This window comes from Oncorhynchus mykiss, chromosome 24 (genome assembly GCF_057628025.1).
Source record: "Oncorhynchus mykiss isolate SJ-2025 chromosome 24, ASM5762802v1, whole genome shotgun sequence".
Lineage (NCBI taxonomy): Eukaryota > Metazoa > Chordata > Actinopteri > Salmoniformes > Salmonidae > Oncorhynchus > Oncorhynchus mykiss.
In genome coordinates, this window is record NC_143045.1 from 18659188 (window position 1) to 18683771 (window position 24584).

The following is a 24584-nucleotide window of genomic DNA, read 5'->3' on the forward strand; positions in this document are numbered from 1 at the left end:
CTCTTAGACAGAATTATCCAAATAGAGAAACTATTTCAATTTGGGTAATTCAAATGGAGAGACTATGGTTCATGTATGTAGCTGGGCACTTAGAGAGGATTTCTTACGGAAGTTTCCAACCGCAGATAACTTAGCTCTAATTATTCAGGAAGCATACAACTGCTAGATTGCGAGTGAGTAAGTAAATAGTGAGTTATCTTCTCTCCATGCTCCCAACCCTCAGGGCAACTTCCCACACAGCAGTGGACTGGGGCAAGATGGCCGAGCAGTGGCTCCAGGAGAAAGAGGCAGAGCGCAAGAAGACGAGGCCCAGAATGACCCCACGACCTTCTCCCAGCCCCATGATTGAGAGCACGCCCATGTCCCTCGCTGGAGACGCCACACCGCTGCTGGATGAGATGGATCGCTAGGTCCAGAGGAGACTTTCCTTCTCCCGATCCCACTGTTACTCACCCCTACTGTACTGTATATGAACTGGACTCATTATACTGTATAATACTGCATACACTTCACTGCTTCAGTTGGTCAGATTGAAGGATAAGATGATGGTGACCAACATGGATGACTGAATTGCACATGGAAAATGTATTTGATAACAGTGGTTTGTTTCAAATTCACCTAAAGAAGATGGTTGTAAATGTTGACTATCACTTCTTTGGTAACACTGTTCCTCACTTGCAATTTTTGTGGAATGTACTGGGAACAATGACAACTGCATGACTTCTTTAAACCAGGTTTTAAGCGTATTAACTTCAAATGCATGTGATGCAACAAAAACCAATGAAAACGATGTATTTCTGAATCACCCGAGGTTACTGTAACATGCTATATGAATATTAACCATCTCTCAGTAGGGGTTTTAAAAGGCAATTTCTAGTACCATGTATATTATATCTACTGTATACTATTTTATCTTTGTCACATGGGTCTTAGGCCATTTTAATAGCTATCTTGTTAGTTTCTGGATTCATATGAAGTTGCTGCTTAGTGTATTGCATGAGAGCTCGACTGGTTATAGGTTTTAGCCTACAGTAGCTATACAAGCTTCATGTCTAGTCTGTGTAACACAATGAAGAACATTGACAGTATTTACTTGGAAGTGTTGAACAAAATAGGTATAGGACCTCAAGCACTTTTACTAATTGTTTTGTTTTTTTTACTTTGAATGTTTTTAGTATTTTTAAATGCATTGCCGACTGTGGTCTGTGCTTACTGTGCTACATCAGCATATTCGCATTACAGCTACTGTCCTGTAATATACAGTACACTTAAATGTTATCCTCTATCAACATTTAATCCATATGAATGTATTTTACACCTATCAAATTCACTTCCTGTAGTTGAATTAAAGTCATGTAAGTGTCAGTCAGTTTCAGTATTCATCATGTTCTCATGTAATCCCATTAACAAAATGAGGCCATAACAAAGAAGAGATCTATCAGTGCCAGCCTGCAGTACGAATTAAAGCTGTATGTTAGCATTGTTGAATGCCTTTCCTTCATAAAAAAAAATGTTTAATACAGAAGACCCTCTTGTTTCTTTGCCAACTGAGAACAATTGTTACTCACAAGTAGTCAGACCATACAAAATACAGTATGATTCCATTCAAAAGACCATTGAAAAAAACAGACAATGCAGATGATTTAATATGATGTGGTATGAGGTGAGAAATGATTATACTGTCTCAGATCCAACTAGCCTACTACATTGCCAGTACTGCTTAAACATTCTGCCCCCCCCCCCAAACCAAGCTGGTCTGAATGCTTGGGTCTAGTCCCAGTCTGGAACACCATCAGTAGCATCAAAGTGCCCTTTGTTATTAAACTTTGAAAACCAGTCACTGCTTCCTGAAGTCTCCAACAGTTTTACTATTACCCTAGCTGGTGTTTTCAGTCTGTAACATATCCTGGCAATTTATTGTAAATTAGCTCAATTAAATCAAGAAACAACAGACAAGAAACAAACAACAGAAACAGAAATGGCATGTTTGAAAGCCTAACGCTGTTTATGTTCATTTTCTTTAAGTGGGAAATACCAAAAAAGGATGTGCCCCTTCCATAAACTGCTGGACATAATTACAGAAGTTATTCTAAACATATGTGTCTGTACTCTCTAAAGTAAGCTACAGTATAATATGTCAATCTCATTCTGTAAAACTCCTCAGAGTAGCATGTGAGAATCAGCTGAGGGATTTGAGCCTCAGTGTTACAGGCTCTTTACAACCCTAATTTAGGTGGGGAGAATAGAGTTCACAGTGAGCACGTAATCCTTTTTGAAGAATGTTACCCCTTTCATCAAAATGCCTTATATCGCATTGGAAGAGACTAGAGGTCCAAAGTCCCACACAGAACAAAGGAAATAGTATTTAAACCTGGAAGAAGGCTCAGCTTTCTTGGCTTGGAGCCTGTCTGTGTATACAGTATGGCAAGCATTGTTTGCAGAAAAGTACAAGTAAGCAGTTTACGGGTAAGCAGATGAAATGGCAAACTCCCTGAACTTGGAATTCTTTCATTTCTTCCTTATTAAATATTCCCTGCTGTCTTGGGAGTACAGTACAGTATATGCAGTATACAGTATACATGTACAAAAGGGAATGTGTTATTAATGAAATCATCACTTTTAGAATTCATTGCACTCAATATATGCTTCTTTCCAATATTTTATTAATCATTTGTGTTTAAATGCATATACATTATTACAAAACATTATCCTGATCTTTCATGCACTTATTACAATTCCTGTTGAATAGTGGCACAAATGTTGATTTGACAAAACACACAAGATGACGAATAACACATAATACACCTACGTCTGAGTCTGCATAGCAGGTTTTTCTGATAGTCAAGAGCTAGGCTAGTCATCTAGGACATCATTGCATTTTTTTTTATCTATACTAGAAATATTGTTAGTATGAGTCTCCTTGTGGTGGTTTTCTCCTTTTCTTTCTACCTAGTCTCTCTCCTATTTTCTGGACAGTGGAATTTATTGGACTTACAGTGGGTGTGCTGGTCTGCACAGGGAAGGGGGCCTGTTCTCTGTAGTTCTCAGATTCCTGTAGATTGAACTCTCGTACTTCGTCAACTTTGGATGAAATTGCTGACGCTGAGGGTGTCAGACTTATACTTGTCATTATTTCTTCAAGTTTAGTTTCATTCTCATTATGGATAGGAACCTCATCCTTGACAACAGTGGTTATGGCCTCTTTTTTACTTTTATTTCTACCCTCCCTCTCTTTTGAGCGTTGTCTTCTCCCAGTCACAACGGGGACGCTGGCTGTTGTGGTGAGAAGTCCCTTTTCACTGTGACTCCCTATGCTCTGCGGCGCTAGTGTCTCTGCCTGCTCTGCAGCGACTACAGTGGTGGTTGTGGGGATGTTCAGTACACCAGTGCTGTCAGTAGTGACTGTACGAAGGGCATCTTCAGTGGGATTCTGCAGAGATGTTCCCGCAGCCAAAAAAGGTGGTATGATTTTCCCCCTCAACTTTCTTCCCTCTCTCTCTTTCGGCCTGTGCCTTTTGGTCTCACTCAAAGTCGAGCTTACAGTCGTAGTGGTATTGGACCTCTTCTCATTGTGACTTTCTGGTCTGTGTGACACTGGCTGCCCTGCAGTGCTAACAGTAGTGATGGTGGTGAAGGCTGGAGCACTTGTGCTCTCAGTAGTGATCACTGCAAAATCCTCTTCAGTGAGGTTTCTGAAAGTAACAGCCACCATGGGAAGAGTGGAAGTGATTTTCCTCCTTTTATTTCTTTCCTTTCTCTCCTTTGACCTGTGCCTTTTGCTTTTGATAAAAGTCACAATGGGGGTGCCGGCAGTAGTCGTAACAGGGCCCTTTTCACTGTGGTTCTCTAACCTTTGTTGCACAGACTGATCTGCAGAGATTATGGCAGTGCTGGTAGGGACGGTCTGGGTGCCAGAGCTCTCTGTTGTGGAAGTTGGGAGGACCTGTTTAATGGCGGTATGGTGTGCAACTCCTTTAGGGGTGACAGTTGGCGTTACGTTGCTCTGTTTTTTCCTCCCTTCCCCCTTTCTTGACCTCTTCCTTTTGGTTTTCTGTGTGGTCACAATGGGTGTGCCAGTGGTTGCAGAGAGAGACGCTGCTTCTGTGGGATCCATCAGAGCCGGGATTTCCAGCATTGTCTGCTCCTTCTTGACAGCAGTGACTGAGGTGACAGAGGCATCTGCAGCACTTTTTCCATCTACATGTGGTTCATCTCTCATGACATCATTAGAAAGCTCCTCTTTCCCTCCACGATCTACTTCACCATCACTGAAACGGTTGACATTTCTGTTCAACTGGTCAACATCCTCAGGCCCATTCACAAAGTTACTCTTGTCGACAGCTTCCGCTGCTTTGGTAGGACTAACCATTGTCCCTTCCTCTGCTCCTTTTGAGACTGAGTTGATTTTCTGCTTCCTCTTTCTCCCTTTTCCTTTCCCTTTCCTCTTCTTGTTATTTTTCTTATTTTTCCCTGCAGTGTTCTTCCTCTTCTTCTTCTCTGAGGTCTGTGTCTCTCCTTTGGTGGTGTCTGTAGCCGAGCCCTGAGAGGTGGAGACGGTGGCCAGAAATTTGATGAAGTCTTCAGCTGCGGTGACCATGTTGCTGAGAGAGGGCTCCTCGGGGCCAGTGGTCTGGGAGCCGGACACAGTGGACTGTGTTGTGCTTTCAGGATTGTCCTGCTCTATGCCTGTTTTCTTTGTCTCTTTCTGTACCAGAGGAGCCACAGTCAGCACATCAATAACGTCAATGCCGCCGAAATCATACAGGATGGACTCTCTGGGCACTGCAACCAGGAGCTTGTCATACTTTTTACACCTGTGTGGATAACAGAGATGGAGAGAGGTTTAAGATGTGCTCCCTGTAGTGTACTACAAAGCCACTTAAAAATGCTTGGATTGTTAGTTCTTGTTTGATTTTTTGTATTATTTGAATTGTATTTGCAAGACATTCTAGTTCACTGTTACACGGAACCCAAACTGGCTGCGCGCGTGCGCGGTCGTGCTCTATCGTGCATAAATGTATTCTGCCCCCCCACACCAAACGCGATCATGACAAGCAGGTTAAAATATCAAAACAAACTCTGAACCAATGACATTAATTTGGGAACAGGTCGAAAAGCATTAAACATGTATGGCAATTTAGCTTGTTAGCTTACACTTGCTAGCTAACGTTAATTAGCTAGCCGAATCGTTTCTAGTCATCGCTCCTCCAAGCTTTTTTATCTTTGAACTTACATGGTGATTGACATCTAACTTACCCTTTTACCACGATTACCGGCAAAACATTTCGACTTTCAATCGCCCACGTGGGTATAACCAATGAGGAGATGGCACGTGGGTACCTGCTTCTATAAACCAATGAGGAGATGGGAGAGGCAGGACTTTCAGAAATAGAAATAGAAAGGAGTTCTATTTTAGCCCTTGGCATCGCAGAGCAGTGTGGGTGCAATAATGAAATAATATGGATTTCTAAATGTATTTTGCAACGCTCGCGCACGCGACGTGCCCGGTCGGGTCAGCATATTAGCGCTAGTAACATAAGCATTTCACTGCACCTGCCATAACACCGGCAAATCTGTGTATCTGACCAATAAACTTTTATTTGATTTGTAAGTGCATTATTGGAATCTACAGTAAATACTGTACTTACACGCCATACCAGTGGCGCTCCACACATTGCTCTTCATATATGAACTGGAAACAGGGCACCTCAATGACATTGAAGAAAGCCTGACCAACCACCCTGGAGGAGGTGTCATTGACTTTCCTCAGACACTCCTTCAACCTGCACAGACAGTGTGACAAAGAGAAAATGTGCCACTCCAGCTTACTATAACCTGTTTGGATGGTTTGACAGTCAGTACATCATAGAATTGGTTTCAGCCTTTAACTGTCTAACATAATTACTCAAGTGTATGAAGCTCATAAACAAAAAAAAGGCGTTCCAACTATAGTGTAGGCAACTCACGCATTATCGCAGTCACAGTGACTAAGGGGATGCCACTTGAAATTGGTATAGCCATACTTTGAGGAAAACGCATGGATGACGTAGGGGCAGTAGTCATGAACGCGGCAACAACTGTCAGTCGCTGTGAACTCTCCTACAAATAGAGAGTGTATATTAAAAAAAAACACAACAAACCAACATCAGAGAAACAGTTGAATGGCTAAATGAGTTCAGAATAGTTAATCATGCATCTAGAATACAGAATAATATCAAACTTCACGCAACCTACCCAAATGGTCGTAATTATCAGCCATGTTGCCAGCTCCACACCACAGGGTTCCAGGATAAGTGAATCCTCGCTTGGATCTCCGTATCACCTGCTTGCCATCCTCCTGGACAGAATTCTCTCTCGTCTCCTTCGGTGTATGTGCTGTTGGCGCGGCTTTCCTCTCCGTGGTGACCGTCGTGCGCTTTGATCTCCTTTGGAACGCTTGACAGTTGTATTTGGCTTCTGCCATGTCTGTAAAACTAAACTCCATATCTCCTGGGTTATTTCTCTGGTGCTTCAGTCCTAATCTGCACACATGCATGAACGACTTCACCTGCATCTGGTTGATGGTTACTGAGCAATCCACCAGTTTACCTGCCGGGTCATGCACGGAGCGCACCTCCTCAATTCCGTCTGACACTTGGTAAAAGCAATTTCCCCCCATGCCTGACATTTTGGCACAGAATGTGCTGTTGAGCATGAAAAACACATCTTTACTCTGTTTCTCTGCATCTAGGGAATAATTGGGGAATTCTCCTTTGACAAAGTTTCTGTCCAGATAAGACAGAAAGAAAAAAAATACCGACCACATTACTTCAGATGGCACTTTCAGCACCACGCGCACTGAGAGAGCACCACTACTGTTCCCGTGCTCTCGCCAAAACCGGCTTTATAATGACACTTCTAGTGGCGCGATTATTAATACGATGACTGACAATAATGGGAGGGGTCTGACACATAAAATGTACCCCTTGAGTGGACGATTAAACACTTTCCATTATTTCAACAGAATTCATTGAGACTGTGTGGTCAGTCTAATTTCAGAATGTGCGTAGATTGATGTTTAGTAATTTAAACATAAAAACAAGGCTAATCTACAATTACTAGAAGTTCAACACGAAAATAATCAGTCTACTTGTGCCTGAATTGTGTTACATCCAAATGAGACAATAACTACAGGAACGTATATTAACAAGGCACATTTTTGCTTGCGTCTTTGTCTCTTATACGCATTCAATTTATTTATAGGCGAATAATCAAAGAAAGCAGAACCTATAGGGTTAATAGGATGGGGTGAACTACTGCTGCCAGCCCAGGCTACTCTGCGGTGCGTTGACCGCAAGTTACCTTCCCGTCCCCCTTTTCATTAAAAAAATAATCGGGATTTAACTTTGGTGACGCTGCAAGCAAGGAGGAGGTTATTATCGCGCTTTCCATGGTAAAAGGGATGGCGTGATTCTTGCAACCCAAGAGATTTGACATCTTTTAGATTCCACAAAAGGCATTGGTGGTGACCTAAATTAGAATGTCGAAACAAACGTCTTTCTTTTTCTAGAATGGAAAGGTTTGCAAATCGTGCACGCAATCCGCGCTCTCTCAGCAGCATGTATGAGCAAGCTGGGTTTAATTAATGTTCTTTCGGGGGTTGAAACCTACTAACGATGGAGGATGGAGAGCTGAGGTTGAGGTCATGTCAGAGGGTGCACTACTGTATCCGGGCCAAGCGTAAATGTTGCCCTAGTGTCGAATGGGGTAATTTACTTGGACTGGCACTGCATGGTGGTACGGGCAGGTAATTCATCTATTAAAGTAGCTAACTATGTAATGGAACTCTTTTGACAAAAACGGACTATGCATTTTAAATATTGCAACATATTCTTTGGCAACATTTTATTAGATTTTATGAACTATTAAATATTTCACCCAATTAGCTGAGTCTGCATGTGCAGTCAGTAGTCAAGACAAAAATCCGCGGTGAGTTCTAATCAGCCCACTGTTATGTCACAAGGCAGAATTTACCATGAGCTTCCAGGAGAGTCGTAGGCCTTTTGTATTCTCCGCAAATGCACTGGAATCGGATTGTTATTAGAAGGTGGAGAGAAATGATGCAAAATCACCTGAGGCAACATTCGACTAAACCTTGGAAAAGCCCTTGGGTTAATTGAATGCTCATTACTGTAAAGATTAAGTTGGTGGAAAACAATAATTCTTCTGTGCTCCAGATATTATAAATCAAATAGCTTGTTTCCATTTGTATTACATTTTGACATTGATAAAAGTCTGCCTATATGCTGGTAATCCGTTTGGATAGCCTTGGGACCTTTCCATTGACTATATAACAAAGCCTTTATAATCCATTTTTAATAGGCAAATAGTTACAGTTGGTATTATCAGAATAAGAGTTTTAATAGAAAGTGACAATAATAAATTATTGATAAAACGAAATTATTCACACTAATACGCACACGTTGTATTACAAAACGTTCACACTGTTACGCACAAACAAATGAGACACGGTAATACAATCTGCCTACAACAAACATTTATTTATCTTTCTATTAAATTGAATTGTATTAAATGGAAGGTTCTGTCGATTTCTCCATTCTTACTATGGCGTCACAGAGTAGGCAAACAACTGAGTAGGCCTAGAGACACTCACCCTTTGGCTGTGTATACTCACCTAGACACGCATAGCACAGGTGCAGCCTGCCTACCTAAACCCCCTTATGAATGAGTTAATGAATTCCAGCTTCTTCTCATACTCTGATAGTCTACTGGGATGTGTACCTTCAGGACACTCTTTGGCTGTGAGCAGAGAGGAGGAGTTGAGATTGATAAGGGACTGTCCATGGAGATGCAAAAGGATATTTTCTCAGGTGAGGGAACATTATTGACAAGATGGCATTAGGCACAGAATTAGGAATTACTAAAATACTAGAACGGACATGAACCTTATGATGCCATAAAGGCCAGCCATTTTGGTCAGAGAGTTAGTTAACCATGGTTTGCTAGTGCTGTGATATTGTGTAAAATAATGAATTTAAAGAATTTATCTGCACTGTACGTTTGTTAGCTAGCTAGCCAGTCAGTTTTAGAGGGAAGATTCAATAAATCTTTCAAATTAACTGCCCATATGCCAACATTCCATTTACAAAAATCAGTCAACCCCCAGTCATACACTGGCTGGAATCAGTTGATGATAGGACTTAGACAAGTTGTAAATGCAACAAGTACTGATATTGTATCCCACACCACATGACCAAAAAAAGAGTATTGGCACTATCGATTGGGGCAGATAGCGTTCTCCTGGCATCTGCCAAACTCAGATTCGTCCATCGGACTGCCAGATGGTGAAGCGTGATTCATCCCTCCAGAGAACGCGTTTCCACTGCTCCAGGGTCCAATGGCGGCGAGCTTTACATCACTCCAGACGATGTTTGGCATTGCACATGGTGATCTTAGGCTTGTGTGAGGCTGCTCGGCCGTGGAAACCCATTTCATGAAGCTCCTGACGAACAGTTCTTGTGCTGACGTTGCTTCCAGAGGCAGTTTGGAACTCCGTAGTGAGTGTTGCAGACGGTTTTTACGCACTACGCGCTTCAGCACTCGGCGATCCTGTTCTGTGAGCTTGTGTGTCCTACTTGTGTTGCTCCTAGACGTTTCCACTTCACAATAACAGCACTTACAGTTGACTGGGGCAGCTCTAGCAGGGCAGAAATTTTACGAACTAACTTGTTGGAAAGTGACATCCTATGACAGTGCCAAGTTTAAAGTCACTGAGCTCTTCAGTGAGGCCATTCTACTGCCAATGTTTGTCTATGGAGATTTCATGGCTGTGTGCTCGATTTTATACACCTGTCAGCAACGGCTTAAATAGCTTAATCCACTAATTTGTAGGGGTGTCCACATACTTTTGGAAATATAATGTATAGTAGCACTCAGTGTTCCAAGAATGAAAAAACAACATTTATGGCCTGTTTACGTATATTATAAAGGCTATTTATACAGAACATTGGTATAAAACCTGTATGAACTGTATTTATAATTATATGACAATATTTTAGGGTGTCAATAATTATATGACATACTTTCTGATATATCGCACGCCTTACTTGTTTCCTCCCTGCATTAGTAAAATCTTGATTATGCCTCCACTGCCATTCATTCCAATTAGACTGGTTTGGATATCTCCCTGACCAATACGGCTGCCAGTTTCACTCCATTCTAGAACTTTGAGGGTGTATGACAAAGCCGCTCTAGTAGATTAATAGAATCTCTATGGCATTACAATTTTCATTAATTCATATTTTCACGTTTCTACCAATGGTTTTGACCTACAGTATATTTACACATGGTATTGCAGGTACCAAAAGTCCAGACTATTCCTGAGCATCCAGATGAAGACATGATGTGTCAAGGAGGAGTCAGATGCGCCTCCTCATCAAAGCTCAGAGACATCACTAATACAACCCTGCTTGACACAACGGAGAGAAGATGAGTGTTGCTTGACAGTTAATGCATTTTTTTTATACATTTCTTTGAAATGTTACTTCTGTCAGTATATGTTTGACCTTATTGCCCCACAGTTTATATGATTGCTCTTTCCCCCATCCATAATCAATTTATGATGTGTGTGATAAAGTTAAAGGGGTTGCTGTTATATAAAAAAACGCAAAAGAGGGTTGGTTCACTCACCAAAAGTGGTTTTGCAGTCTTAATAACTTTCGAGTTAATGAAAATGAAACATTCTTAAACCAAAGTATAAGTAAGAGAATTTAGGCTGAGACCCAAATTACCCCATTCTCCTTCCTCAGGCACTTCGGGTCTCCATTTGCTTGTTCACATGCCCCCACCATTTGCACAAATGTCCCAAAGCTGAGGGAGTGAAAATTATTGCATGTGTATGGGCTAATTAGGCCCTTCGATAGCCTCTGACCAAGCCAGCAAGGCTGCAGGCTCCAAAGCAAAATGCTATCCCAACGGCAGGGATAGTGGTTAGTGGTTAGTAGTGGTTAGAGTGTTGGACTTATAACTGAAAGGTTGCAAGATCGAATCTCCGAGTTGACAAGATAAAAATCTGTTGTTCTGCCCCTGAACAAGGCAGTTAACCCACTGGTCCTAGGCTGTCATTGAAAATCAGAATTTGTTCTTAACTGACTTGCCTAGCTAAATAAAAAACACAGAAATACACCCCTTCAATTTGGTGGATTTGGCTATTTCAGCCACATCTGTTGCTGACAGGTGTATAAAATCCAGCACACCGCCATGCAATCTCCATAGACAAACATTGGAATTAGAATGGCCTTACTGAAGAGCTCAGTGACTTTTAATGTGGCACCGTCATAGGATGCCAACTTTCCAACAAGTCAGTTTGTCACATTTCTGCCCTGCTAGAGCTGCCCTAGTCAATTGTAAGTGCTGTTATTGTGAAGTGGAAACATCTAGGAGCAACAACGACTCAGCCGCAAAGTGGTAGGCCACACAAGCTCACAGAACTGGACCACCCGAGTGCTGAAGCGCGTAGTGCGTAAAAATCATCTGTCCTCGGTTGCAACACTCACTACAGAGTTCCTAGCTGCCTCTTGAAGCAAGGTCAGCACAGTAACTGTTGGTCAGGAGCTTCATTAAATGGATTTCTATGGCCGAGCAGCCACACACAAGCCTAAGATGTTTAACTGTTACTGAGATGTATATCTTGTAAGGTTCCCCTCCAAAGACATTGGAACTTTGGGAAAATCGAAAAAAAAATCTCACTCTAGTGTAGTATAACTGTTTTATACAGCATTGCAACCAATCATTTATACCAGCATTTCTTTAGAAAGTTTACACCAATACTGGTATGTTCAAAGCTATTGTGTAGAGTACAGGCATACGCCTATTAACTATATTTCAAAAACAATAACAAAGACAATATTATTTTCATGTTATATTGTGATGATTATCTATCAAGGTCAGCAAAGGTATTTTATGTACAGTTTAAAATGCATAACATGAGTCTGTTATATTCTTAAAGCTTAAAACCTTAACTTCTATGAATAAAGACATTTCCCGTCTGATAACTAATGTAAAACATAGTCTTGTATGCCATTGTGACAAAGCGTATTCACATTGACTGCTTTAGAAAACAAGCACACATAAACACCACAATTACTACCATCTGACTGTTTCCTAAAATGGGGGCATTGATGAGAAAATTCATAGTATAGTGTCACATCCACCACAACAACCCCCATGCATTGCCAGATACTGTAATGACAGGTATTTCTGAATTGGAAGTTATTTATTCTCAAATTCTCTTTCGTACTGGCTTATTATTCAGTGCCCCATGAAATAACACCATATATAGATTATACAGACCCTACTGAGTACATCCAATCCCACTTTTACATGGGCACAAATCATGTTTTTTTCACTATAAGCCAAAATATATTTTATATGCAGTGATTTGCGTTGTGTCCTATGGAATGGGTCTAGTAAATGATGATCTTCTTGGCATTCCTTTGACACCGGGTGCTGTAGATGTCCTGGAGGGGAGGCAGTGTGCCCCCGGTGATTCGTTAGGCTGACCGCATCACCCTCTGGAGAGCCCTGCGATTGCGGACGGTGCAATTGCACAAAGTCATCATAAGTATCTGGGGATTCAATGTTGTTTTCCTTGTTGGTCAATGAGAATGTTGAATTTGGTTAATAAACATGTAATGGTTTATTTGCTTGGTGTGACTTATTCGACTTATACGTTTCCTAATGCTTAGGTTGTTACGAGTGTACTGATATAATTAGGATGCGTGACATCCTGACAACTTTGAGAAAAAACACTTTATATCAGAGTTGTGTCTGTCGTTCACATGCATATCAGCCATCTCATTGGCTAGAATGGACCCACCTGATTTGGCCTAGTCTCGAATGCCTTCCATTTTTAAAGAAATGTATTTCCGTTGTTAGAGCGTACACATGAGTATCTGGTCAATATAACAGACAATCTGTGTGCAAGATAAACACAGCATTCCATTGGAAATAATTGTACTTCAGGTGTACCAAAACACAATGACGTTGTCGGTCTGATCGAGGCGTCACCCTCTGAGTTTTGACAGCAACACATGACAACGTAGGACCCTCCAAGCGAGTTGGTAAGGGAGAGGGGCTGGTTTGGGATCATAGAGATAGATAGAAGACTCATCTTTATATCTGTGCTATTATAGCATATGTGACAGCATGGGCAGAGCCACAACCCATAGGAATCCCCACCCAGTTGACTACTTTGATTACATTAAAATGGTGGAAGTATGGTGGAAGCCAATGGCGCTTCCCATGCCAAAACTGCCTTTTGGCCACTAAAGGCTTCTATCCTTATCTATGTTTGGGATTCACCAAAGTTATTTGTACGCACAGTATCTTCACATATCCACCACAAGACAGCGTTGTAAGTCTATTTAAATATTAATGATTAAAGCTGTTTGAAACATTTGTTAACTTTTAACAACATTATAGCATTAGAACTATTGAATAATTTTTGTTTTTTGTTTTATCATTACAAAAAAGCTAACTTTCAAATATCTTAGCCATATTTTAGAGTAGTCTTCTGTGCTAATTGAGCGGAATACACCATATTATTGCAATAAAGATTATATTTTCATTTTAACCAATCTTGTTAACTTTTGCTCCAATTGTGTATTTCATTTAACTAAGGAGACTACATGTGAATATTGATTCTGCAATCTAAAATGTGTCTTGACATTGATTTAAACTGGATTAGGACTTTTCATTCAGGTTGCATTAACAATATCAGGGTCTAGCGCTAATGATAATGAGTAGAGCTCTGTAAGGCCTCCATGTTAGTATGTACTCTGTGGCATGGTCTACACATTGGCACACTCCCTGGAACCTGATATGGGTGGCCAGGTCAGCAGACAGATTCACAGCCCAGGCTCCTCTGCCTCTTTAACTGTGTGGACTGTTACTACAAATGGACGCGTTGGCTGTTCCAACAGACAGGGGGAAAGGCTGGTACCTTTCCCTAATGGCACCAAACACCAAAGGACCAACTTTTGCCTGGTTGGACCCATCAAGACTCTACTGTAATTCCCAGGTACTAGTGATATACCTTTAATTTCCTGGTCCATTTGTCCAAAGAAGGTGAGAGTGAGTGTTGAGTGGCTTTTAGCAGTTGTATTTCTCATTTCTGGGTCAACAAATTCTTGGGATGTATTCCCCAGGAGAGTACTTTTGCCTTTCAAGAGGGATTAAAAGATGATGTGGTAACTGAACAATACAGTGGGTATCCTAAGTATTCACCCTCCTTGGATTTCTTTACATTTCATTGTGTTACAAAGTGGGATTTAAGATGGATTTGTCCATTTTTTGTCAATGATCTAGCCAAAACATTCTGTCATATCAAAGTGGAAGAAATATTTGAACATTTTCTAAAGATTAATGAAAAATATAACACTAATACTGTATACCTTGATTAGATAAGTATTAACCCCCCTGAGTCAATACATGTTAGAAACCCCGTTGGTAGTGATTACAGATGCAAGTCTTCTTTGCACACCTGCATTGTGCAACTCATTATTATTTTTAAAATTCTAGCTCAGTCAAGGTGTTGCGGATCATGGCTAGACAGCAATTGTCAAATCCTGCCATAGATTTTCAATTAGATTTAAATCACAACTGTAACTTGGACACTCAGAAACACTGTCTTCTTGGTAAGCAACTCCATTGTTGATTTGGCCTTGTGTTGTAATTTATTGTCCTGCTGAAAGGTAAATTCCTCTCCCAGAGTCTGGTATAAAGCAGACTGAAGCAGGTTTTCCTCTAGGATTTTGCCTGTGCTTAGCTCCATCCTGTTTCTTTTTACCCTGAACAACTAGCCAGTCCTTGCTGATTTCAAGCATACCCATACCATGATGCAGCCCCTGCCATGCTTTAACATAAGGAGGCAGTTACTTAGTCATGTGTTGCGTTTGCCACAAACACAAGGCTTTGCATTTAGGCCAAAAAGTGTATTCCTTTTCGGTGTTTTTTGAAGTATTACTTTAGTGCCTTGTTGTATATGCACAGGATTGTTGAATATTTTTATTCTGTAAAATTGTATTCTTATTTTTAACTCTGTAATTTAGGTCATTATTGTGGAGTCACTACAATGTTGTTGTTGATCTATCCTCAGTTTTCTCACATCACAGCCATTGAACTCTATAACTGTTTTAAAATTACCAATGACCTCAGAGTGACATCCCTGAGCATTTTTCTTTCCTGTCCTGCAGCTTAGTTCAGAATGACGACTGTCTTTTTGATGTCTGGGTGGTTTAATACATAAATCAACAGCATAATTATTAACTTGACCACGCTTAAAGATATATTCAATGTATGATTTGTTATTGATAACCATCCACCAATCACTGCCCTTCTTTATGAGGCTTTAGAAAAGCTCCCTGGTCTTTGTAGTTTAATCTGTGTTTGAAATGCAATACTTCACTGAGGAACCTTACAGATAAAATGTATGGGGGGCATAGGAAGGGGTAGCCATTCATAAATCATGTCAACCCCTATTATTTCACATCCCGAGTAGCGCAGCGGTCTAAGGCACCGTGCGTGAGGCATCACTACAGACCCGGGTTTGATCCCAGGCTGTGTCATAGCCGACCATGACCGGGAAACCCATGAGGCGGCGCATAATTGGCCCAGCATCATCCGGGTTAGGGGAGGGTTTGGCCGGCTGAGATTTTCCTTGTCCCATCCAACTCTAGCTACTCCTTGTGGCGGGCCAGGAGCCTGCAAGCTGATTTCGGTCACCAGTTGGAAGGTGTTTCCTCTGAGACATTGGTCCGGCTGGCGTCTGGGTTAAGCAAGCATTGTGTCAAGAGGCAGTGTGGCTTGCTACTGTAGGGTCATGTTTCAGAGGACACATGGCCCTCGACCTTCGCCTCTCCGGAGTCCATAGTGGTGTTGCAGCGATGGGACAAGATGGTAACAACCAATTGGATATCATAAAATTGAGGAGCAAAAGGGGTAAACATTTTTTTTATGTTTTGTTATATATATGTCTATATTATTTCACACAGAGTGAGTCCCTGTAACTTATTATGTGATTTGTCAAGCCAAATGTTACTCCTGAACTAATTTAGATTTGCCTAAACAAAGGGGTGAATACTTATGCAACAACTATACACTCATCAGCCAGTTTATTAGGGACACCCATAGAGTATCAAATCAAATCACATTTTATTTGTCACATACACATGGTTAGCAGATGTTAATGCGAGTGTAGCGAAATGCTTGTGCTTCTAGTTCTGACAATGCAGTAATAACCAACGAGTAATCTAACCTAACAATTCCACAACTACTACCTTATACACACAAGTGTAAAGGGATAAAGAATATGTACATAAAGATATATGAATGAGTGATGGTACAGAACGGCATAGGCAAAATGCAGTAGATGGTATCGAGTACAGTATTTTCATACGAGATGAGTAATGTAGGGTATGTAAACAAAGTGGCATAGTTTAAAGTGGCTAGTGATACATGTATTACATAAAGATGCAGTAGATGATATAGAGTACAATATATGCATATACATTTGAGATGAGTAATGTAGGGTATGTAAACATTATATTATGTGGCATTGTTTAAAGTGGCTAGTGATACATTTTTTTCCATCAATTTCCATCAATTTCCATTATTAAAGTGGCTGGAGTTGAGTCAGTATGTTGGCAGCAGCCACTCAATGTTAGTGGTGTCTGTTTAACAGTCTGATGGCCTTGAGATAGAAGCTGTTTTTCAGTCTCTAGGTCCCTGCTTTGATGCACCTGTACTGACCTCGCCTTCTGGATGATAGCGGGGTAAACAGGCATTGGCTCGGGTGGTTGTTGTCCTTGATGATCTTTATGGCCTTCCTGTGACATCGGGTGGTGTAGGTGTCCTGGAGGGCAGGTAGTTTGCCCTCGGTGATGCGTTGTGCAGACCTCACTACCCTCTGGAGAGCCTTACGGTTGTGGGCGGAGCAGTTGCCGTACCAGGCAGTGATACAGCCCGACAGGACGCTCTCGATTGTGCATCTGTAGAAGTTTGTGAGTGCTTTTGGTGACAAGCCACGCAGTCGTGGGTGAACAGGGAGTACAGGAGAGGGCTCAGAAAGCACCCTTGTGGGGCCCCAGCGTTGAGGATCAGCGGGGTGGAGATGTTGTTACCTACCTTCACCACCTGGGGGCGGCCCGTCAGGAAGTCCAGTACCCCCCAGTTGTACAGGGCGGGGTCGAGACCCAGGGCCTCGAGCTTGATGACGAGTTTGGAGGGTATACTATGGTGTTAAATGCTGAGCTGTAGTCGATGAACAGCATTCTCACATAGTTATTCCTCTGGTCCAGATGGGTTAGGGCAGTGTGCAGTGTGGTTGCGATTGCGATTGCGTCGTCTGTGGACCTATTGGGGCGGTCAGCAAGTTGGAGTGGGTCTAGGGTGTCAGGTAGGGTGGAGGTGATATGTTCCTTGACCAGTCTCTCAAAGCACTTCATGATGACTGAAGTGAGTGCTACGGGGCGATAGTCGTTTAGCTCAGTTACCTTAGCTTTCTTGGGAACAGGATTAATGGTGGCCCTCTTGAAGCATGTAGAAACAGCAGACTGGGATAAGTATTGATTGAATATGTCCGTAAACACACCAGCCAGCTGGTCTGCGCATGCTCTGAGGACGCGCCTGGTGATGCCGTCTGGGCCTGCAGCCTTGTGAGGGTTAACACGTTTAAATGTTTTACTCACGTCGGCTGCAGTGAAGGAGAGTCCGCAGGTTTTGGTAGCGGCTGTGTCAGTGGCACTGTATTGTCCTCAAAGCGAGCAAAAAAGTTATTTAGTCTGTCTGGGAGCAAGACGTCCTGGTCCGCGACGGGGCTGATTTTCTTTTTGTAATCCGTGATTGACTGTAGATCCTGCCATATACAGTGCCTTGCGAAAGTATTCGGCCCCCTTGAACTTTGCAACCTTTTGCCACATTTCAGGCTTCAAACATAAAGATATAAAACTGTATTTTTTTGTGAAGAATCAACAACAAGTGGGACACAATCATGAAGTGGAACGACATTTATTGGATATTTCAAACTTTTTTAACAAATCAAAAACTGACAAATTGGGCGTGCAAAATTATTCAGCCCCCTTAAGTTAATACTTTGTAGCGCCACCTTTTGCTGCGATTACAGCTGTAAGTCGCTTGGGGTATGTCTCTATCAGTTTTGCACATCGAGAGACTGAAATTTTTTCCCATTCCTCCTTGCAAAACAGCTCGAGCTCAGTGAGGTTGGATGGAGAGCATTTGTGAACAGCAGTTTTCAGTTCTTTCCACAGATTCTCGATTGGATTCAGGTCTGGACTTTGACTTGGCCATTCTAACACCTGGATATGTTTATTTTTGAACCATTCCATTGTAGATTTTGCTTTATGTTTTGGATCATTGTCTTGTTGGAAGACAAATCTCCGTCCCAGTCTCAGGTCTTTTGCAGACTCCATCAGGTTTTCTTCCAGAATGGTCCTGTATTTGGCTCCATCCATCTTCCCATCAATTTTAACCATCTTCCCTGTCCCTGCTGAAGAAAAGCAGGCCCAAACCATGATGCTGCCACCACCATGTTTGACAGTGGGGATGGTGAGTTCAGCTGTGTTGCTTTTACGCCAAACATAACGTTTTGCATTGTTGCCAAAAAGTTCAATTTTGGTTTCATCTGACCAGAGCACCTTCTTCCACATGTTTGGTGTGTCTCCCAGGTGGCTTGTGGCAAACTTTAAACAACACTTTTTATGGATATCTTTAAGAAATGGCTTTCTTCTTGCCACTCTTCCATAAAGGCCAGATTTGTGCAATATACGACTGATTGTTGTCCTATGGACAGAGTCTCCCACCTCAGCTGTAGATCTCTACAGTTCATCCAGAGTGATCATGGGCCTCTTGGCTGCATCTCTGATCAGTCTTCTCCTTGAATGAGCTGAACATTTAGAGGGACGGCCAGGTCTTGGTAGATTTTCAGTGGTCTGATACTCCTTCCATTTCAATATTATCGCTTGCACAGGTGCAGGTGCATTTATACGGAGACTTGATTACACACAGGTGGATTGTATTCATCATCATTAGTCATTTAGGTCAACATTGGATCATTCAGAGATCCTCACTGAACTTCTGGAGAGAGTTTGCTGCACTGAAAGTAAAGGGGCTGAATAATTTTGCACGCCCAATTTTTCAGTTTTTGATTTGTTAAAAAAGTTTGAAATATCCAATAAATGTCGTTCCACTTCATGATCGTGTCGCACTTGTTGTTGATTCTTCACAAAAAAATACAGTTTTATATCTTTATGTTTGAAGCCTGAAATGTGGCAAAAGGTTGCAAAGTTCAAGGGGGCCGAAAACTTTCGCAATGCACTGTACCTTTTGTGTCTGAGCCGTTGAATTGCGACTCTACTTGGTCTCTATACTGACGCTTAGCTTGTTTGATTGCCTTGCGGAGAAAAAAGGTACATTGTTTGTATTTGGTCATGTTTCCGGTCAGCTTGCCCTGGTTAAAAGCAGTGGTTCGCGCTTTCAGTTTTTCGCGAATGCTGCCATCAATCCACGGTTTCTGGTTTGGGAATGTTTTAATCGTTGCTGTGGGTATAACATTGTCAATGCACTTTCTAATGAACTCCCTCACCGAATCAGCGTATTTGTCAATGTTGTTGTTGGACGCAATGCGGAACATATCCCAATCCACGTGATCGAAGCAGTCTTGAAGCGTGGAATCAGATTGGTTGGACCAGCGTTGAACAGACCTGAGCGTGGGAGCTTCTTGTTTTAGTCTCTGTCTGTAGGCTGGAAGCAACCAAATGGAGTCGTGGTCAGCTTTTCCAAAGGGAGGGCGGGGGAGGGCCTTATATGCGTTGCGGAAGTTAGAATAACAATGATCCAGGGTTTTACCAGCCCTGGTTGCGCAATCGATATGCTGATAGAATTTAGGGAGTCTTGTTTTCAGATTAGCCTTGTTAAAATCCCCAGCTACAATGAATGCAGCCTTAGGATATGTGGTTTCCAGTTTACATACAGTCAAATAAAGTTTTTTCAGGGCCATCGATGTGTCTGCTTGGGGGGTAATATATACGGCTGTGATTATAATCGAAGAGAATTCCCTTGGTAGATAATGCGGTCGACATTTGATTGTGAGGAATTCTAAGTCAGGTGAACAGAAGGACTTGAGTTCCTGTATGCTTTTTATGATCACACCACGTCTCGTTAATCATAAGGCATACCCCCCCGCCCCTCTTCTTACCAGATAGATGCTTATTTCTGTCGGCGCAATGCGTGAAGAAACCAGCTGGCCGCACCGACTCCGATAGAGTCTCTCGAGTGAGCTATGTTTCTGTGAAGCAAAGAACGTTACAGTCTCTGATGTCTCTCTGGAAGGCAACCCTTGCTCGGATTTCGTCTACCTTGTTCTCAAGAGACTGGACATTGGCGAGTAGTATGCTAGGGAGTGGTGCACGATGTGCCCGTCTCCAGAGCCTGACCAGAAGGCCGCTTCGTTTGCCCCTTTTACGACGTCGTTGTTTTGGGTCGCCGGCTGGGATCCGATCCGTTGTCCTGGGTGAAAGGCAGAACACAGAATCTGCTTCGGGAAAGTCATATTCCTGGTCGTAATGATGGTGAGTTGACGTTGCTCTTATATTCAGTAGTTCCTCCCGACTGTATGTAATGAAACCTAAGATTACCTGGGGTACAAATGTAAGATATAACAGAAAAATCATATTGTATCATACAGTACCCCCCCCCCCCCCCCCCCCCCCCTCTTCAGGGCGTGGATGCTACAAGGTGTCGGAAACGTTTTTTGCTCAATTGGTATCAAGGGATCTAACGTGTACCAGGGAAACATTCCCCACACCATTACACCACCGCCACCAGCTTGTACCAGCCAGGATGGGTCCATGGATTCATGCTGCTTATGCTAAATGCTGACTGTCATCAGCATGGTGCAACAGGAACCGTGATTTGTCAGACCAGGTAATGTTTTTCCACTCCTCAAATTGTCCAGTGTTGGTGATCGTGTACCCACTGGAGCCACTTCTTCTTGTTTTAGGAAAACACGCAATCTCAACCAATCTGCTCATGTGTTGTTGCTGAAGTGTGGCTCTATGCTACTTACTTGATACTCATTTTATTTCATATCCAGCAAGCTCCACTGAAAGGGCAGGAAACCTAACCCCCTTGGCAATGACACTTAATTTAGGGGTAGTACACATAGGTCCTGCTTGGAGAATTGCGTCACCAAGGACACACTTTAAGAGTACGATATCACACCATGCAATTCAAAATAAAAGCCTTGCTAAATCAATCACAGTATGTGTGAAATGGATCTGTATGCATTGATCTATGTGGAATGCTGCTGTCACTTCAATCACTTCAATTTCTTCTGAGAGAAAATTGATTGGTGAAATGAACTCACAATCTCATCAATACAATAACAGTGTATCTGTGCTGTTTCTAAGATGTCATTTTTATCTTGGTGGTTTTCAGGATCGGCTGTGGCCACCACCCTTGGAAAGGGCTTTCTGGCTATCTGCAAAGCAGGACACCTGCGCATACAAACCCAGAGCCAAGAGTACAGTGACTACTCAGACAGAGAGAAGATGGTGGAGGTTCGCCTGGATGTGTTAAGGCCAGGTGAGTCACCATCACAGTCTGACAGGATAGCTTTCCTTGGTGAATAAGTCACAATTTTGAGTCTATGGCCAATGAACGGACACTACTCGTCTAAGGTTTCAAGAGTCCTGCCTTGTTTGTAGAATCTTGAGGTGAAGGCTAAAGAGACATACTCATTAACATGAATGTAGCAATGGACAACATACAGTGTGATAGACAAGCTCAATGAACCCACAAGAAAAGAGGCAGTATGGCCTGTTTTGGCTCTGACTTTGTATTTGTTTCAATGAATGCAACCATGGCCTCATTCCCTCCAGACATAACCACTCTTATTTCCTGTGACATAATGCCCTCTAGTGTTGGTGCAGGAACCAAGGGCCCTACTCTGTATAGCAAATATTTAAGGAAACATTTGCCCTTCAAGGTGATTATCTGAATGTGTTTTGTACTGTATCTCAGTAGGACTGCCAGTGTGCATACTGTGAGTTAGGAGTTTGAATAGAAATGCGGTGTAGATCCCAAATGGCACACTATTCCCTTATTTTGACCAGTGCCCATAGAGCTAGTAATGCACTATGTAGGGAATAGGGTGCCATTTGGGACACAACCACAACCACTAGTTGGTCTGTCTCTGTGCTTCAGGGCTCCAGGTGCTGATAGTGGACCAGTGGATAGAGACCGGAGGAACCATGAAGGCTGCTATAAAACTGGTGGAGCCGCAGGGAGCGACTGTTGTAGGTCAGTGTGTAATCACAGTGCCAGACAATGTGTCTCATTGTAGGTAGGCTAGACTTGATGTAACTTGTTGTACCACTGAGAAGTGCAAAAAATACATACTTTAATCACAACGGTATACTTCAAAGTTTTCTTCTACCTTAATTATTATCAAGTAAAAGTAATGCATATTTGCAGGTGTTGCTGCTGTGGCCATTGAGAAGAGCGAGGGAGTGACCAGTCCCATGATCGCCACGGTAAGCACGGGGAGATGGCTCAGGTCTCCAACCTGACTCTGCCACACTTCCTGTGTGCCCCCAACATTTTTTGGGGGGCAGCTGCCTCTCGGGCTTCCTTGCCAGCAGTGTTCCCTCGTATCGCCGGTTCCCTTTTCCTGCTGCCTCCGCTCTCCTGGCTGTTCCCATGGGAGGCGATCCCTTCCAGCCTGGATCTCCTCCCATGTGTATGATCCCTTACCGTCTAGAATGTCCTCCCATGTCCAGTCCTCTTTTCCACGCTGCTTGGTCCTTTGGTGGTGGGTAGTTCTGTAACGGCCGTTGGTGGAAGAAGGTGAGGACCAAGGTGCAGCGTGGTACATGTTCATCTTTTATTAGTTGAACTGAACACTGAACACAACCGAAACAATTCTGTCTGGTGCAGAAACAAAAACAGAAAGCAACTACCCACAAAAACCCAGTGGGAAAAAGCTACCTAACTATGGTTCTCAATCAGAGACAACGATAGACAGCTGCCTCTGATTGAGATCCACACCCGGCCAAACACACATAAATAGAAACACATAGAAAAAGAACATAGAATTCCCACCCCAACTCACGCCCTGACCAAACCAAAATAGAGACATAAAAAGGATCTCTAAGGTCAGGGCGTGATAGTTTGTTAGGATTTTTTTTTTAAATGTAATGTAAGCATAGCCCATTACATTACCTCAGTCTTCTGAAAACCTAACCCTGGGATTAAAAAAATTACCCAAAATGTAATGCCAAATATGTACAGAATGGCCTTCCAGGAAGTGTTGACTGTTTCTAAATAGTCCAGTCTCAGTCCTGACTTAAATCTGTTTAAAGAAAAACAAGGCAATGTTTGAATATTGCTGTCCATCAATGATTCCCAACCAAATGTACTGAGCTTGAGCAATTTTGACAAAAACAATGGATATACAGTATGTTACCCTAATAGTTGTGTAAGGTTGGTAGAATCTTATTAAAAATGATTTACATCTGTAATAGCTGCCAAAGGTGCTTCCATCAAGTACACTCAGCAACAACAAAAAAAACGTCCCTTTTCAGGAGCATGTCTTTCGTAAAAATCCAAATAACTTCACAGATCTTCATTGTAAACGGTTTAAACACTGTTTCCCATGTTCAATGAATCATAAACAATTAATGAACATGCACCTGTGGAACGGTCGCTAAGACTGAGGGCTTGTAGGCCTGTTGTAAGGCAGGTCCTCACCAGACATCAGCGGCAACAACGTCACCTATAGGCACGAACCCACCATCGCTGGACCAGACAGGACTGGCAAAAAGTGCTCTTCACTGATGGTCGGATTCACATTTATCGTCGAAGGAATGAGCGTTACACCGAGGCCTGTACTCTGGAGCGGGATCGATTTGGAGGTGGAGGGTCCGTCATGGTCTGGGGCAGTGTGTCACAGCATCATCGGACTGAGCTTGTTGTCAGCATGACAATGCCATCAGCCATACTGCTCATTCTGCGTGTCATTTCCTGCAAGACAGGAATGTCAGTGTTCTGCTATGGCCAGCAAAGAGCCCAGATCTCAATCCCATTGAGCACGTCTGGGATCTGTTGGATCGGAGGGTGAGGGCTAGGGCCCTTCCCCCAAGAAATGTCCAGGAACTTGCAGGTGCCTTGGTAGAAGAGTATGGTAACATCTCACAGCAAGAACTGGCAAATCTGGTGCAGTCCATTAGGAGGAAATGCACTGCAGTACTTAATGCAGCTGGTGGCCACACCAGATACTGACTGTTACTTTGAGTTTGACCCCCCCCTTTTTTCAGGGACACATTATTAAATTTCTGTTAGCCACATGTCTGTGGAACTTGTTCAGTTTATGTCTCAGTTGTTGAATCTTACGTTCAAACAAATATTTACACATGTTACGTTTGCTGAAAATAAATGCAGTTGACAGTGAGAGGACGTTTCCTTTTTTTGCTGAGTTTATTAACATACAGTATGCAATCAATGCAGAT

The 24584-nt window shown here is 42.5% G+C and overlaps 3 protein-coding genes across 6 annotated transcripts in view; 2 read left to right on the top strand and 1 right to left on the bottom strand.

Annotated features, from left to right (window-relative positions):
* Positions 1 to 1365, top strand: part of LOC110503906 (transcription elongation factor SPT6) — a 30104-nt gene extending 28739 nt beyond the window's left edge. For all 4 annotated transcript variants that reach the window (XR_016491349.1, XM_021582538.3, XM_090218537.1 and 1 more), the window contains one exon: positions 224 to 1365. Coding sequence is in view for 3 of the 4 variants with exons in the window: in XM_021582538.3 (XP_021438213.2) it covers positions 224 to 410 (187 nt within the window). In the remaining variant the exon portion in view is untranslated. The remainder of the gene's footprint in view (positions 1 to 223) is intronic.
* Positions 1366 to 2646: 1281 nt separating this feature from the next.
* On the bottom strand, positions 2647 to 7706 carry LOC110503907 (uncharacterized). The gene is made up of 4 exons (XM_021582539.3): positions 6235 to 7706; positions 5967 to 6099; positions 5649 to 5783; positions 2647 to 4814 (listed from the first exon to the last, which is right to left on the bottom strand). The coding sequence occupies exons 1-4, from the start codon at positions 6803 to 6805 to the stop codon at positions 2906 to 2908; spliced, it is 2748 nt and encodes a 915-aa protein (XP_021438214.3). The 5' UTR covers positions 6806 to 7706; the 3' UTR covers positions 2647 to 2905.
* A 1067-nt stretch (positions 7707 to 8773) lies between these two features.
* Positions 8774 to 24526, top strand: LOC110503360 (purine phosphoribosyltransferase family protein). The gene is made up of 4 exons (XM_021581721.3): positions 8774 to 8870; positions 21514 to 21660; positions 22282 to 22377; positions 22552 to 24526. The coding sequence occupies exons 1-4, from the start codon at positions 8774 to 8776 to the stop codon at positions 22644 to 22646; spliced, it is 435 nt and encodes a 144-aa protein (XP_021437396.3). The 3' UTR covers positions 22647 to 24526.
* The last annotated feature ends 58 nt before the right edge of the window (positions 24527 to 24584 follow it).

Coding starts and splice junctions, on each gene's coding strand:
- LOC110503907 (XM_021582539.3), bottom strand. CDS start 6,805: ATGTGGTCGGTATTTTTTTTCTTTCTGTCTTATCTGGACAGAAACTTT. Junction 6,100..6,234: donor TGATAATTACGACCATTTGG/GTAGGTTGCGTG, acceptor CTCTATTTGTAG/GAGAGTTCACAGCGACTGAC. Junction 4,815..5,648: donor GAGCGCCACTGGTATGGCGT/GTAAGTACAGTA, acceptor TTATCCACACAG/GTGTAAAAAGTATGACAAGC.
- LOC110503360 (XM_021581721.3), top strand. CDS start 8,774: ATGTGTACCTTCAGGACACTCTTTGGCTGTGAGCAGAGAGGAGGAGTT. Junction 8,871..21,513: donor GCAAAAGGATATTTTCTCAG/GTGAGGGAACAT, acceptor GGTGGTTTTCAG/GATCGGCTGTGGCCACCACC. Junction 21,661..22,281: donor CCTGGATGTGTTAAGGCCAG/GTGAGTCACCAT, acceptor TCTGTGCTTCAG/GGCTCCAGGTGCTGATAGTG.